Source organism: Arachis ipaensis, chromosome B5, assembly GCF_059453495.1.
Source record: "Arachis ipaensis isolate K30076 ecotype BB chromosome B5, ASM5945349v1, whole genome shotgun sequence".
In the NCBI taxonomy this organism is placed as follows: Eukaryota; Viridiplantae; Streptophyta; class Magnoliopsida; order Fabales; family Fabaceae; genus Arachis; species Arachis ipaensis.
In genome coordinates, this window is record NC_142440.1 from 44,647,154 (window position 1) to 44,660,581 (window position 13,428).

Consider the following 13,428-nt stretch of genomic DNA (forward strand, 5'->3'; position numbering starts at 1 on the left):
AATTGTATGAATAAGTGAGTAAAGAATTGATATAAACCACTCAATTGAGCATAAGATAAACCATAAAATAGTGGTTTATCAGTGGGCAGATGAAAAGGCGATGGGTAAGCGTACCTTGCGCAGACGCGTGGGAGGCATTTGCGGGTTCCGCGCAGTGCACGTGCGGTGTTCGTGCAACTCTTGGGAAAATGTACCAAGAGTGGTACCCCGAGCAACTGACGCGTACGCGTCATAGGCGCGCACACGTGGATGCCCCTTTTTTCTAGGAGAGTCAATTTAAGCACAAAATTGGCAGTAATGCATGCTAAAGGGGTCAAAAACATAAAAAATCTCATGTAACACTCAATCCTAAAGCATTTCTTCAACATCTCAATTCAATCCAAGCAATATCAATGGACTCCTCATGAGCAATTTAGCAAAAAAATCAAGCAAAAAGAAAGTATACTATGAACAATCTCACAAGTGAAGCAATCACAAAAGGGAAAAAACTCCAAAAAAAATGCTATGTACAATGAACTAGAAGCAAAGAACGATCATACTGTGGTGGGGTGTTGATGACAAGTCATCTTTTGCTAGTTTTACAAGCATTTTTCATTAGTTTCATTAGGTTTTATGCACTTTCTTGCACAATAAGTAAGTAATTGGAGTGGATTTTCATGATTATGTTGAATCAATCAAACATCATTTATTTTACACAAAATCATAGGTTTTATGCTAGAATTAATTGATATTATAAATGATGAAAAGATCTAGTGATTTTAGTGGGACTTTGATTAGTTGTTTGGTTGCTTGTAGGTGAAGAAATGATGAAAAAAGGAAAGAAGAATTTTGGAGCACGCTTTATACCTTAGGCCACGCTTTTATGACATTAAAGCGTTGCGCTCAACCAAGGGAGCAAAGGTAGCGTTCAAGATTTTGAACGTAGCAAACCAAGAGGAAGGCGCACCAAGACATGCCAAGGCACAGCGTTCAAAGAAGTGAACGCTACGTTGCCTTTCTTCACCTTTTTCGTGCTCTTGGCCAAGGAAAGCAAAGCTCACACAAAGCAAAACAAAGGGGTAGCGTTTGGAAATTAGAATGCCACATTCACTTTTTGCAACTTTCTCGTGGACCTTGGCTTGGAAGCAAAGACCTTTGGCCAACCCAAAGGCTAGCGTTCAAAGAAGTGAACGCTACATTCACTATCCTTCCCTTTTTTATGCCTCTCAATCAAGGGAAGCAAGGCACAACATCAAAGCAACAAGGAGCACTCAAGAATTGCAACGTAGCGCTCGAAGAGGAAGCCAAGGAAAGCAAGCAATCAAGTGTAGCGTTCACAATTTGAACGTAGCGTTCAAAAAGTGAACGCTAGGCAAGGAGGATTGGCACAAAGGCTCACCAACAAAAAGTGAACGCAACGTTCACTACTCAAAACGGAGCACTCCACTAGAGCATGCCTCCAACCCATTTTCAATGAAATGCCACCCGGATCCACCTTTCTTCAAATTCAAAAATCAAAAGGCCCACTCCAAGCTTTGAAGACCAAAATAGAAAGTGTATATATAAGAGTTAATTTGATTTGTAAAGGACCTTTAGCTCATTTTAGTTTTCTCACTTTTAATTTTCATTTGTTTTGAATTTGGGAATTGGGATTGGATCTGATTTGCTTTCTGTTTTCATTTTCTTTCTTCTGCAACTCTACTTTTTGTTTTTGGGTTTTTGAATTGAGATTGAAGAGTTCCATTGATTCCTGATCTGATAATCATCTTTGCTTTTCTTTCATAAAGTTTTAGGAATTGGAGAATTGGATCTAAGCTTCTTTTGCTGTTTTCATTTTCATCTCTTCTGCAATTTCTTTTCTGCTTGGTCAAGGGAGTAAATGAGATCTAGATCTGATTTCTGATCTCATTGCTCTTCTTCGATCTTCAAGTTCTCTTTTAGAATTTCATAATTGAGCTAAGTTTTCTTGTTGTTTATTTCTTCAAGCAATTTTACATTTCTGTTTGGCTGCTGAGCTGAATCTCTTCATCTCAGAGCTCTCTGATTCACTTTAGCTTGCATTTTCTTGTTCAATTCTGAATCCCAGTACCCAAATCCCTTTTACTCTTCAAGCAATTTACATTTCTCAGCAATTTAGATTCAGCAATTTACATTTCTTGCACTTTAAGTTTCTACAATTTACTTTTCTTGCAATTAAAGTTTCAGCTCTTTTACTTTCTTGGTCTTTAAGTTTCTGTAATTTACTTCTTCAGCACTTTTAGATTCAGTCAATTTACCTTCTACACCTTTTATTTTCTTGTAATTTAGCTTCTGTTAATCAAAATCACTCAAATCATCAAATATTCACTTAACTAAATTCATCACCTAACTAAAATTGCTCAATCCATCAATCTCTGTGGGATCGACCTCACTCTTGTGAGTTATTACTACTTGATGCGACCCGATACACTTGCCGGTAAGCTTTGTGTAGAATCGTTTTTCCCTCATTAGGTGTCTCCCACCTAGCACTTTTGTTTAACATCCTTAAGTTGGACAGTCATGAGCTCAAATCTCTTTGCTTTCGGGTGCGTCCTCAAGGAGGAACACCTTAACCTCTTTGTTGCTTTTCATCTTTTCTCCATGGTATAGCTTTAGACGATGACCATTGACTTTGAAGATGTTGGGGCTTTAAGGATGTCTTAGGTGGTAGACTCCATATGGTTCCGCTTTCTCCACTCTATAAGGGCTTTCCCACCTTGATCTTAGCTTTCCGGGCATCAATCTTAACCTAGAGTTATAGAGGAGAACTAGTTCTCTGGCTTTAAACTCTCTTCTTCTTATGTTTCGATCATGCACCACTTTCATCTTCTCCTTGTAAAGCCTTGAATTCTCATAGGCTTCCAAACGGAAGTTCTCAAGCTCCACCAATTGTAGCTTTCTTTTAACACCCACCCCAAATCCGGTGTTTAACTCTTTTACGGCCCAATATGCTTTATGCTCTATCTCCACCGGTAGATGGCAAGCCTTCCTATAAACCAACCGGAATGGGCTCATGCCAATCGGCATCTTGTATGCCGTTCGGTAGGCCCAAAGCGCATCATTGAGTTTAGTACTCCAATCCTTTCTATGGGGCTTCACAACCCTTTCCAATACTCGCTTGATTTCCCGATTGGAGACTTCAGCTTGGCCGTTTGTTTGTGGGTGTTATGCCGTGGCTACTTTATGGATGATGCCATACTTCTTCATTAACCCTGCCATTCTTTTGTTACAAAAGTGCGAGCCTTGATCACTCACGATTGCTTGTGGTGATCCAAAGCGGCAAATAATGTTATTCCGAATAAAAGAAAGCACTATATTAGCTTCATCGGTTCTAGTGGGGATTTCCTCCACCCACTTGGAAACATAATCAACAACAAGTAGGATATACATGAACCCGTTAGAATTTGGAAAAGGCCCCATAAAGTCAATACCCCAAACATAAAAAATTTCGCAAAACAACATTGTTTGTTGGGGCATTTCATTCTTCTTAGAGATATTTCCAAACCTAAGGCATGGTGAACAAGAGCTACAAAAGTGGGATGCATCTTTGAAAAGTGTAGGCCACCAAAAGCCACAATCCAAAACCTTCTGAGCCGTCCTTTGAGGACCAAAATGACCACCGCTTTCGGAAGAGTGGCAAGCCTCCAAGATAGCTTGATGCTCAGATTGTGGTATACACCTTCGAATTACTTGATCTACACCACATCTCCATAAGTATGGGTCATCCCATACATAATATTTGGATTCACTTTTAAGCTTATCCTTTTAATGTTGAGAAAAATCGGGAGGAAAGGTACGAGCAACCAAGTAATTGGCAATAGGTGCATACCAAGGGATAACTTCGGAGATTGCTAGCAAGCCCTCAAGAGGGAAGATATCATTAATAGGAGTGGAATCGCCCTTTGTGTGCTCAAGGCGACTTAGGTGGTCTGCCGCTAAGTTTTGTAAACCACTCCTATCTTTGATTTCAAGGTCAAATTCTTGCAATAGCAACACTCATCGTATCAACCTGTTTGGATTCCTTTTTGGCCAACAAATATTTCAATGCCGCATGATCCGAGTATACCACCACCTTAGAGCCAAGTAGATAAGCCCGGAATTTATCCAAGGCAAAGACAATAGCTAACAATTCCTTCTCGGTAGTGGTATAATTGGATTGCGCTCCATCTAAAGTTTTTGAGGCATAGGCAATGATATAAGGAATCTTACCCTCGCGCTGACCTAGCGCCACTCCCACCGCATAGTTTGAGGCGTCACACATGATTTCGAAAGGTCTAGTCCAATCCGGTCCTCGCACTATGGGAGCTTGGGTCAAAGCAATTTTGAGCTTGTCAAAGGCCTCCATGCACGCTTCACACAAATCAAATTCCGCATCCTTTTGCAACAATCGTGAGAGAGGTAACGCCACCTTACTAAAGTCCTTAATGAATCGCCGGTAAAAACCTGCATGTCCAAGAAACGCACGGACTTCCCTCACAGAAGAGGGGTAAGACATACTAGAAATGACATTGATCTTTGCCGGATCCACAGAGATCCCATCGTTAGAGATAATGTGCCCTAAAATAATACCTTGTCTAACCATAAAATGGCATTTCTCAAAATTTAACACAAGGTTTGATTTAGTACACCTCTCTAATACTTTTGCAAGATTGTCTAGGCAAAAATCAAAGGAGTCCCCATACACAGAAAAATCGTCCATGAACGCCTCCATGCATTGCTCCAAAAGATCCGCAAATATACTCATCATACACCTTTGGAACGTTGCCGGTGCGTTGCACAAGCCAAATGGCATTCTCTTATACGCATACGTTCCGAAAGGGCATGTAAAGGTGGTTTTTTCTTGGTCATTTGGAGCAATGTGGATTTGAAAATATCCGGAATATCCATCTAAGAAGCAATAATGAGATTTACCACATAGGCGATCAAGCATATGATCGATGAAGGGCAATGGAAAGTGATCCTTCCTAGTGGCCAAGTTGAAGCGCCGATAGTCAATACATACCCTCCATGAGATTTGGACTCTTCTGGCTATAAGCTCCCCTTGTTCATTCTTGATTGTAGTGACCCCCGATTTCTTTGGAACCACTTGGACGGGGCTCACCCACTCACTATCCGAAATCAGATAGATGATGTCCGCCTCTAATAACCGGGTGACCTCCTTCTTCACAACCTCTAGTATGGTAGGATTGAGACGCCTTTGAGGTTGTCTAACCGGTTTGGCTCCTTCTTCTAAGAAAATTAGGTGTTCGCATGCTTAGGGGCTAATGCCAACCAAATCCGCCAAGCTCCACTCTATAGCCTTCTTGTTCCTCCTCAAGACATTAAGCAACTTCTCTTCTTGGTGGGAGGTGAGCTCCCTTGCAATTATTACCAGGAACTTTTGGTTCTCCTCAAGAAAGGCATATCTTAGGTGGGTTGGGAGGGGCTTCAAATCCGCATTTTGTTCATGACTTGGCACTTTGTCTTCCGGTATTATTGGAGGTGATAGGACCTCTTCTTCACACACATGGGAATTCCCCACACTTGGGTCTTGAATCATACTCTTTCCATCACAATCATCTTTTTGAACTTGGGCCATAATATTATCAATCAAATCACACCGGAATATAGAGTGATCCTCCGGTGGGTGTCTCATGGCTTCATCAAGATTAAAGCTAACTTCTCTTCCATCAATCTCGAATGAGTAAGTACCCGAAAACGCATCTAATTTGAACCGGGAGGTCTTCAAAAATGGCTTCCCAAGCAAAATAGATGAAGTCCTTCCGGAATCACTACGGGGCATCTTAAGGATATGAAAATCAATTGGGAAGACTAACCCTTTTATTCTTACTAGCACATCCTCCACTATACCAACTACAGAGATTATACTTTTGTCTGCTAAAACAACCTGGGTGGCCGACCGTTTCAACGGTGGAAGCTTTAAGAACTCATAGATGGACAAGGGCATAATGCTCACGCAAGCGCTAAGATCGCACATACAATCAACAAATTCTACCCCATCTATGGTGCAAGTTACTAGGTGGTGCACGAAATTGTGATCTCAGGCAACGGCGCCAAAAACTCTGTACGCACGTCTTAACAAATCGTTTTTCATTCACAACTTCGATACAACTAACCAGCAAGTGCATTGGGTCGTTCAAGTAATAAAACCTTACGTGAGTAAGGGTCGATCCCACGGAGATTGTTGGTATGAAGCAAGCTATGGTCATCTTGTAAATCTCAGTCAGGCGGATAATAATTGATTATGGAGTTTTCGAAAATACTAATAAATAGAAAATAAAGATAGAAATACTTATGTATATCATTGGTGAGAATTTCAGATAAAGGTATTGAGATGCTTTCGTCCCTCTAAACTTCTGCTTTCCTGCTGTCTTCATCCAATCAGTCCTACTCCTCTCTATGGCTGGATTTATGTAAGGACATCACCATTGTCAATGGCTACTTTTCATCCTCTCTGGAAAATGGGCATATGCGCTGTCACTGCATGGCTAATCATCTGGAGGCATCACCGTGGTCAATGGCTGCATCCTATCCTCTTGTGAAAATGGTCCAAATGCTCTGTCACAGCACGGCTAATCATCTGAGGTTCTCGATCATACTGGAATAGGATTCACCCTCCTTTTGCGTCTGTCACTACGCCCAACACTCGCGAGTTTGAAGTTCGTCACAGTCATTCAATCCCAGAATCCTACTCGGAATACCACAGACAAGGTTTAGACTTTCCGGATTCTCATGAATGCCGCCATCAATCTAGCTTATACCACGAAGATTCTGATTAAGAGATCCAAGAGATAATCATTCAATCGAAGGTAGAACGGAAGTGGTTGTCAGGCACGCATTCATAGGGAATGATGATGATTGTCACATTCATCACATTCATGTTGAAGTGCGAATGAATATCTTAGAAGCGGAATAAGTTGAATTGAATAGAGAAACAGTAGTACTTTGCATTAATTCATGAGGAACAGCAGAGCTCCACACCTTAATCTATGGAGTGCAGAAACTCTACCGTTGAAAAATACATAAGTGGAAGGTTCAGGCATGGCCAAATGGCCAGCCCCTCTGATCTAAGAACTAGACGTCCCAAGATGTCAAATACAATAGTAAAAAGTCCTATTTATACTAAACTAGTTACTAGGGTTTACAGAAGTAAGTAATTGATGCATAAATCCACTTACGGGGCCCACTTGGTGTGTGCTTGGGCTGAGCTTGAATGTTACACGTGCAGAGGCTCTTTCTGGAGTTGAACGCCAGGTTGTAACGTATTTCTGGCGTTCAACTCTGGTTCGTGACGTATTTCTGGCGTTTAACTCCAGACAGCAGCGTAGAACTGGCTTTGAACGCCCTTTTACGTCGTCTAAACTCAGCCAAAGTATGGACTATTATATATTGATAGAAAGCCCTGGATGTCTACTTTCCAAAGCAATTGGAAGCGCGTCATTTTGAGTCTTGTAGCTCCAGAAAATCCACTTTGAGTGCAGGGAGGTCAGAATCCAACAGCATCAGCAGTCCTTCTTCAACCTCTGAATCTGATTTTTGCTCAAGTCCCTCAATTTCAGCCAGAAAATACCTGAAATCACAGAAAAATACACAAACTCATAGTAAAGTCCAGAAATATGAATTTAACATAAAAACTAATGAAAACATCCCTAAAAGTAACTAGATTCTACTAAAAACATACTAAAAACAATGCCAAAAAGCGTATAAATTATCCGCTCATCACTAGGCAAGGGCCGGGGTCACCACACTTCTCCGGTACATCATCCATGAAAGCGAAAATTGAACTCTCCAATGGAATAGTTTTTAATTCACAAATTTTTTCCTTGTTCATACATAAGTCCTTTAGAAACTTTGCATATTTAGGCATTTGGCGGATATCATCAAAGAGAGGAATGGTTACCTTAACTTTCTTGAACATCTCCACCATTTTGGGGTCCAACTCAACTCGCTTCTTGGTCTTTCTTGCCAATGTGAGAAATGGGATTGGAGTAGCATCTTGCAAGACATCCCCATCCTTAGGCAATCCACCCCTTGGTTGAGCAATCGCCTCTTCAACTTCCTCTTGAGCTTCATTCTCTTCTTCAATTTCTTCTATCTCAACCGCATCCTCATCTTGAGTGGTCTCTATTGGACTTGGCTCTTCTTGACTCCTCTCTTGCAATTTGGTTCCAGACCTCAAGCTGATGGCATTAATGCCACCCTTGGAGTTGGGTAGAGGTTGAGAGGGTAAGGCATTTGAGCTTGAGGCTTGAGTGGTAGAGGTAGAAGGAGAGTTTGAGGGGGGTTCCATTCCGGCAACAAGGGCTTGGAGTGTAGAATTGAGACCGGTAAGGCTTGCGGAAAGTGTTGTTTGCATCTCCTTTTGCCCTTGGAGGATGGAGCAGAGTGTCTCATCTTGATTAGAAGAAGGAGAGGAGTAAGTGTTTTGAGGGGCTTGTGGTTGGTTGGATGGAGGTGCTTGCCTTTGATGAGGTGCTTGGTATGTTTGGTAGGCTCTTCCTTGGTTTTGGTTTTGGTACGGGGGATTTTGTTGGTATCGATTTTGTTGGTTGTTGTTGTTGTTCCATCTTTGGTTTCCACTATTGTCCCTTCCTCCTTGATTATAATTGTCCCTCCATCCTTGGTTGGAGTTGTCCCTCCATCCTTGGTTGGAGTTATCTTGCCACCCTTGATTGAAATTGCCCCCTTGGTTATAGTTGCTTCCTTGTTGATAATAACCTTGGTTTGGATGATTGTAGTAGGCATTAGTAGCCGCCAAAGTATTATCATCTTGGATGTTTGGGCATTCATCGGTGTAATGGGTGTAGCAAGAGCAAATTCTGCACACTCGTTGAGGAACCAATTGTTGACTTTGTCGTGGTTGAGGAGGTGGAGGTTGGTGTTGATTTAGTTGGAGTTGCTTTAGAATGTTTGTCATTTCTCCCAAGGTTTTTGTTAAGGGCGGCGGTCTCACCACTAGTAGAAACTTCATTTATAGCTCTTGGATGGTTGTTTCTTTGTCTAGCGTGTTGGGTGGATGATGAGTTATTTTGGAGGAAAAATAAATCTCTCCCAAAACACACAAATCTAACCGGCAAGTGTACCGGGTCGCATCAAGTAATAAAAACTCACGGGAGTGAGGTCGATCCCACAAGGATTGAAGGATTGAGCAATTTTAGCTTAGTGGTTAATTTAGTCAAGCGAATCAAGATTTGGTTGATGGTTTTGTGGTTTGCAGAATTAAATTGCATTGAAGTAAAGAGAACAAGAAATAAATTGCTGAAACGTAAATGACAAGAAATTAAATAGCAGAAACTTAAAGGGCAAGAAATGTAAATTGCAGAATCTTAAAGTGCAAGGAATGTAAATTGCTTGAAATGTAAAGGGGATTGGGATGTGGATTTGCAGAAATTAAACAAGGAAAAACTAAATTGCATCAAACAGAAGAGGGAAAGGGAATTGGGATTGAACCGGATGTGAAGCAGAAAAGTAAATGAACATAGAAAGCAGTAAACAGAGAAGTGAAATGGGAAATTCAGATCTCAGGACCCAGAGACTAGAAAACCAAGTCTAGATCTCAATGCCTTCCTAGATCCAACAAGAACAATTGCAAGGGAATTGTAAATTGCAAAGAGAATAGATGAAGAGCAATGAACCAGAAATGAAATTCAATTAACAGTAAAGAAACAGAGAGATCCAAGATTGAGATTGAAACAGAATTTCTTTAATTCTCCAATCCAAGATCCAAGACAAATGTAAAATGAAATTGAAAGCAATGAAACAAGAAATTAAAGTTCACTCAAGTTCAAAAGCTCTCCGAAAACTATTATGAAAATTCTAAAAGGAAAGCTCTTCGAATAACTTGAATTCTATCCTATTTATACACTTTCAAAAATGATCTTCAAGCCTTGAGTTGGGCCTTTGCTCTTGGTGGAATTGGGTTGAAAGAGGCCTTGGTTGATTGCTCTTGAAGTTTGGAGAAGAACCGAAGTGAACCAATTGAACCGGTTTTGAGGTTAGCAAAAGTTGGACCAAAAGTTTGAGCCAAAGTTAGGGGTCTAACTTTGGCTCCAACTTTTAATATCAGTTGGCACATTTTTCTGGTTTGGACGTTGGCCTTCCCTTGGTGCTAGTGGCGCCAACGTTAGCCACCAAGTTAGGGGGCTAACGTTGGCGCAAACGTTGGCCCTTCTCCCTTATATTTTCATGTGCCAACGTTAGCCTCCAAGTTAGGGGGCTAACGTTGGCGCAAACGTTGGCCCTTCTCCCTTATGTCTTCATGTGCCAACGTTAGCCTCCAAGTTAGGGGGCTAACGTTGGTGCAAACGTTGGAAGGCCAGAGAGGAATTCATGTGCCAACGTTAGCCTCCAAGTTAGGGGGCTAACGTTGGCGCAAACGTGGGATGGCCAGGGAGGAAATTTCAAGTTCCAACGTTAGCCTCCAAGTTAGGGGGCTAACGTTGGGGCTAACTTCTTGCTTCCTGGTTCAATTTCACTTATTCCATTGTCCTCTCTTCACTCCTAGCCATTCCTCTTTGCTTCAACCTTTCTCCAAGCTTTCTTCACCTATCATTAATCAACCAAACTCATCAAAGCTATGCTCAAAATCATGAGATATTCATTCTTTCATAATATGCAACAAATATAGCATAAAACCTCATGAAATGGCATAAATTCATATATGGTTGGTTCAATCAAGGGAAACATGAAAATCTACTCAATTAGCATGCTTGTAGCTCAAGAAAGTGCATAATTCTAATGAAAACAAAAGAAAAAGACTAGTTAAAATAGGCTAGGATGACTTGTCATCAGTGGACTCAGCCAAGTCGATGATCAATTGCCATGCCTCTTCCGCCATTCTATACTTTGTCAAGGAACCATTGCTTGAGGCATCCAAGAGGATCTTGTCTTGTGGTTTCATTCCTTGGCAAAAATAGCTTATCAACACTAGAGTGTCAATTATATGGTGTGGGCATGAGCCAAGTAGTCTCTGAAACCTTTCCCAATACTCGTATAGAGTTTCCATTTCACCTTGGACAATGCATGAAATTTCTTTCCTCAATTTATCCGTCACCTCCGGAGGAAAGAATTTATCTAAGAACTCCCTTCTAAGCAAATTCCAATCACCAACAATCTCATCCTGCAAAGTGTAAAACCACTCTTTGGCCTTTCTAGAGAGAAAGGAAAGGCAAACAACCAAATAGCTACCTCATCGGAACCCTCCCGCCTAGTTGTTGAGCATACACCTTGAAAATTTCTAAGGTGTCTAATAGGATCTTGGGCAGAGAGTCCATGAAACTTGGGTAGAAGATGAATCAAAGCGGTCTTGAGTTCAAAATTAGCGTTTAACTCTGGATAACGCACTTGAAGCGGTTGAAGGATAAAATCCGGAGCACCGGCTTCTTTAAGAGTAACTCTCCTTGGAGCAGCCATTGGTTTGGTACCTATATTGATAGAAGAAGAATTAGTAGGATTGATGAAAGAATAAATGGTTTCCTCCTCAAATGACGTGTCCGATTCACCCTCGGATATGGTTGGTGAATTGGTAGAAACCCTTTCACCACCGCCAAAGGCTAACCGTCTCCTAGCTTGCCTAAGATGAAATAAAGTTCTCTCAATTTCGGGATCAAAAGTGGCTAAGCTTGGATCGGGTAGTGATCGCGTCATTCAATGAAAGAGGTATAGAGCTCATGACAATAAGATGCACTAAACAAAGATTAATCCTAACTAACAATTGAACTATCAAACAATCAATGAAAATGCAAGTATTCACATATCTACATATTTACACTAACCAACAATATGGCACACAATTACAACTCCCCGGCAACGGCGCCATTTTGATAAGCTATATTTTGTCGGTATAGAATTCTCTAATGAAATTATGTCGTGAGTATAGCTCTAAACCAACAAACTATAGCACATCAAACAAAGAAAGTGTGTCCACAATTCAAATCAATAACTGAGAGTATTAGCCTCGAGTCGTTCTCCCTAGGATTTGTCCTAAGGTGCACATCATTGGTTAGGAGTCTCTTGGTGTGAGGTTGGATGTGAGAAACGTAAACAATTGCATGAAAGTAATGAACAAATAACAATGAAGCTAAAGGACATATGAATTTGAAATCAAGCTAAAGTGAATGGCAATAAATCAATATAAGAGTCTTGGCTAGGGTTGAGAATTGGAAGTCCTATCATCATTATTTCCATCAATTGAGACATCAATTGGTTATTGCTCCACTTAGTTAACCTCTAATTATGAAGGAAAGTCAAGTGAAGATAATCAATTTGAGTCCACAAGTCCTAGTCTAATCCTAGGGAAAGACTAGAGTTAGTGTCATTCAAATCAATTAGCAATTTTCAATTGTCAATCAACAAAAGACCTTAATAATTCAAGTGTTTCCAATTGCCCAACCCCTAAGCCAAGTGTGAAGAACTACTCCATAGCTAAGGTTGACATTTTATCAAGCAATTGGTGAGCAACAATGGAAGACATCATGAAATTGGAGAAAGGAATTGAATTAAAGCTATCTATTGTAAATAATCAACAACAACTAACAATTAACAACAATTGAAAATGAAATTCCTCAATTCATTAATGGAAATCAAGGTAACAAAGTCTAGATCCAAGATCTACAACACTAGAGCATCAAAAACACCAAATTAAGAATGGAAGAAAAGGATCTACCACTAGAACAATGTAAATGTCAACCAAATTTAGATCTCACCAAAATATCCAAGTACAATTGCGAATGAGAAAGCCAAAAAACCCTAGAGAGAAGTTGGAGTTTCTCTCTCTAAAAATGTAACTTCCACAACTAACTAACTAAAGTGTGTAAAAGATCATTTTTCCTTCAAGCCTTGGTTCTTTTAATCCTTTCCTACCAGAATTCCACTCAGAATTGGGCCTGGAAACCCTCCAAAATCGCTAGGCACATTTTCAGTTAAAAAGGTCACGTGCACGCGTACGTGTCGATGGGCTTTTTGCGATGCACGCGTATGCGTCGGGTATGCGTACGCGTCGATGGAGATTTGCCCAGCCACGCGTATGCGTCCATGCTTGCGCGCCAATTCCATAATTCAGTCTTCTACGCGTGCGCGTAGGCTGCGCATTCGCGTCGATGCTAATACTTCAAAACTCCATTTTCCTTTCTCCTTCCACTTATGCATGCTTTCTTCCTCTCTTCTTGACCATTTTCCCCCTATAAACTCTGAAATCACTCAATAAACGGATTACGGCATCGAATGGTGATGGAGGCAGATAAAAATATAGCATAATTAAGGCCTAAAAAGCATGTTTTCAACCATTAAGCAAAATTGGGAAGGAAACACAAAACAATGCATTTTATATGGATAAGTATGAAGGAATATTGATAAAACCACTCAAATTGAGCACAAAATGTATCACTAAATAGCGGTGCATCAATGCAGGGGCTCGAGCTGCTGTAGAAAACA

At 40.7% G+C, this 13,428-nt stretch overlaps 1 protein-coding gene across 1 annotated transcript; it reads right to left on the reverse strand.

Annotated features, from left to right (window-relative positions):
* Positions 1 to 2,646: 2,646 nt before the first annotated feature.
* On the reverse strand, positions 2,647 to 3,024 carry LOC107640556 (uncharacterized). The gene has a single exon (XM_016344068.1). It carries the CDS (start codon positions 3,022 to 3,024, stop codon positions 2,647 to 2,649), a length of 378 nt encoding a protein of 125 aa, XP_016199554.1.
* Between the last annotated feature and the right edge of the window lie 10,404 nt (positions 3,025 to 13,428).